General features: G+C 35.9%; 1 protein-coding gene across 1 annotated transcript in view; it reads right to left on the bottom strand.

Annotated features, from left to right (window-relative positions):
* The window catches only part of LOC106943283 (high affinity immunoglobulin gamma Fc receptor I-like), a gene marked incomplete at both ends in the record, with an annotated part of 8,479 nt that extends 7,512 nt beyond the window's left edge, over nt 1-967 (bottom strand). Inside the window, one exon of the mRNA XM_015026600.1 lies at nt 910-967. Within this exon, the coding sequence (XP_014882086.1) occupies nt 910-967 (58 nt within the window). The remainder of the gene's footprint in view (nt 1-909) is intronic.
* Nucleotides 968-1,184: the final 217 nt, after the last annotated feature.

Genomic DNA, 1,184 nt, shown 5'->3' with positions numbered 1-1,184 from the left:
AATTTCACAAAGTTTTTATTTTCTTTATTTCCAGTCTAGCATGGGCTGCATTTTTGTGCTTTAACTGTATTTATGTTTAAAAATATTTAAATTGGGCTTTTAAATAAAAAAACAAACACTGCTTAGATTAAGATTTCCTGAGGAAAATATAAAGACTTCTACTAAACTATTTATTTTGACAGTTAAGTTGTGCTACAACAATTTTTAACCTAAAGCAACGGCCAACATCTCCCAGTTCTACGTCACCCAGTTCTACATCTCCCAGTTCTACGTCACCCAGTTCTACATCACCCAGTTCTCACCCAGTTCTACATCACCCAGTTCTATATCACCCAGTTCTACATCACCCAGTTCTTCACTCCTTCACTGACAGACTTTAAATCGCTGGTAGTTTATAAATCACTGAACAGATTGAAGATCTGCTGCTGCTGGATCAACCTTCAGACCTCTCAGGTTCTGGTTCTGGTTCTGCTGTGAATCCAGAACCAGAACCAAACATGGAGAAGCAGCATTCAGCTTCTATGCACCACATATCTGCAGCAAACTTCATGAAAACTGAAAAACAGCTGAAACCATGAGACTTTGAACCTAGACAACTCTAAGTCTAACTGCTATTGAACAATAATAAATGAAACACTGATAAACATTCTGATGTGTATTGATGATTTTGATGACGACACCATCAAAATGTAAAGTTTTTACTGGTTTCTCAAAACAATTGAGATGATGTTTTTTATAAATTTGTATTTTTGTGTTTTTATTATGTAAAGCTCTTTGAACGGTTTGGTTGCTAAAACGTGCTACACTAGTTTCCTTGATTTATTTATTTTTTTAGCTAACAAAGTGTGGATATTATGGTAAACATGGTACAAACATTGCTAGTTCCAGAGTAGAAATATTAATACTGACCTTGGTTTGTTGTGACCCACAGCAGCAAATTCAGAGCTTTAAAGACATAAAAAGAAATAGTTTATGACATTAAATATTTGTCCACATTCAGCAAAATGATCCTCATCTGACATTTGTCTGTAGTGAGAAATGAGTGAGTGGTGAAGTGAGCAGTCTGGGATAGAAATAGGTTCATAGAATGGGTAGAGATGCAGTAGGATCTGCTGACTGATCTCAGTAAATCTTCATGTTTGCAGGTGATTTTGTCATCTGCATTGACAGCAGGTAGAGGAGGA

This window comes from Poecilia latipinna, unplaced genomic scaffold (genome assembly GCF_001443285.1).
Source record: "Poecilia latipinna isolate Pla-1442-1.1 unplaced genomic scaffold, P_latipinna-1.0 Scaffold5087, whole genome shotgun sequence".
Classification (NCBI taxonomy): domain Eukaryota; kingdom Metazoa; phylum Chordata; class Actinopteri; order Cyprinodontiformes; family Poeciliidae; genus Poecilia; species Poecilia latipinna.
This window is presented reverse-complemented; position numbering and strand designations above follow the sequence as displayed.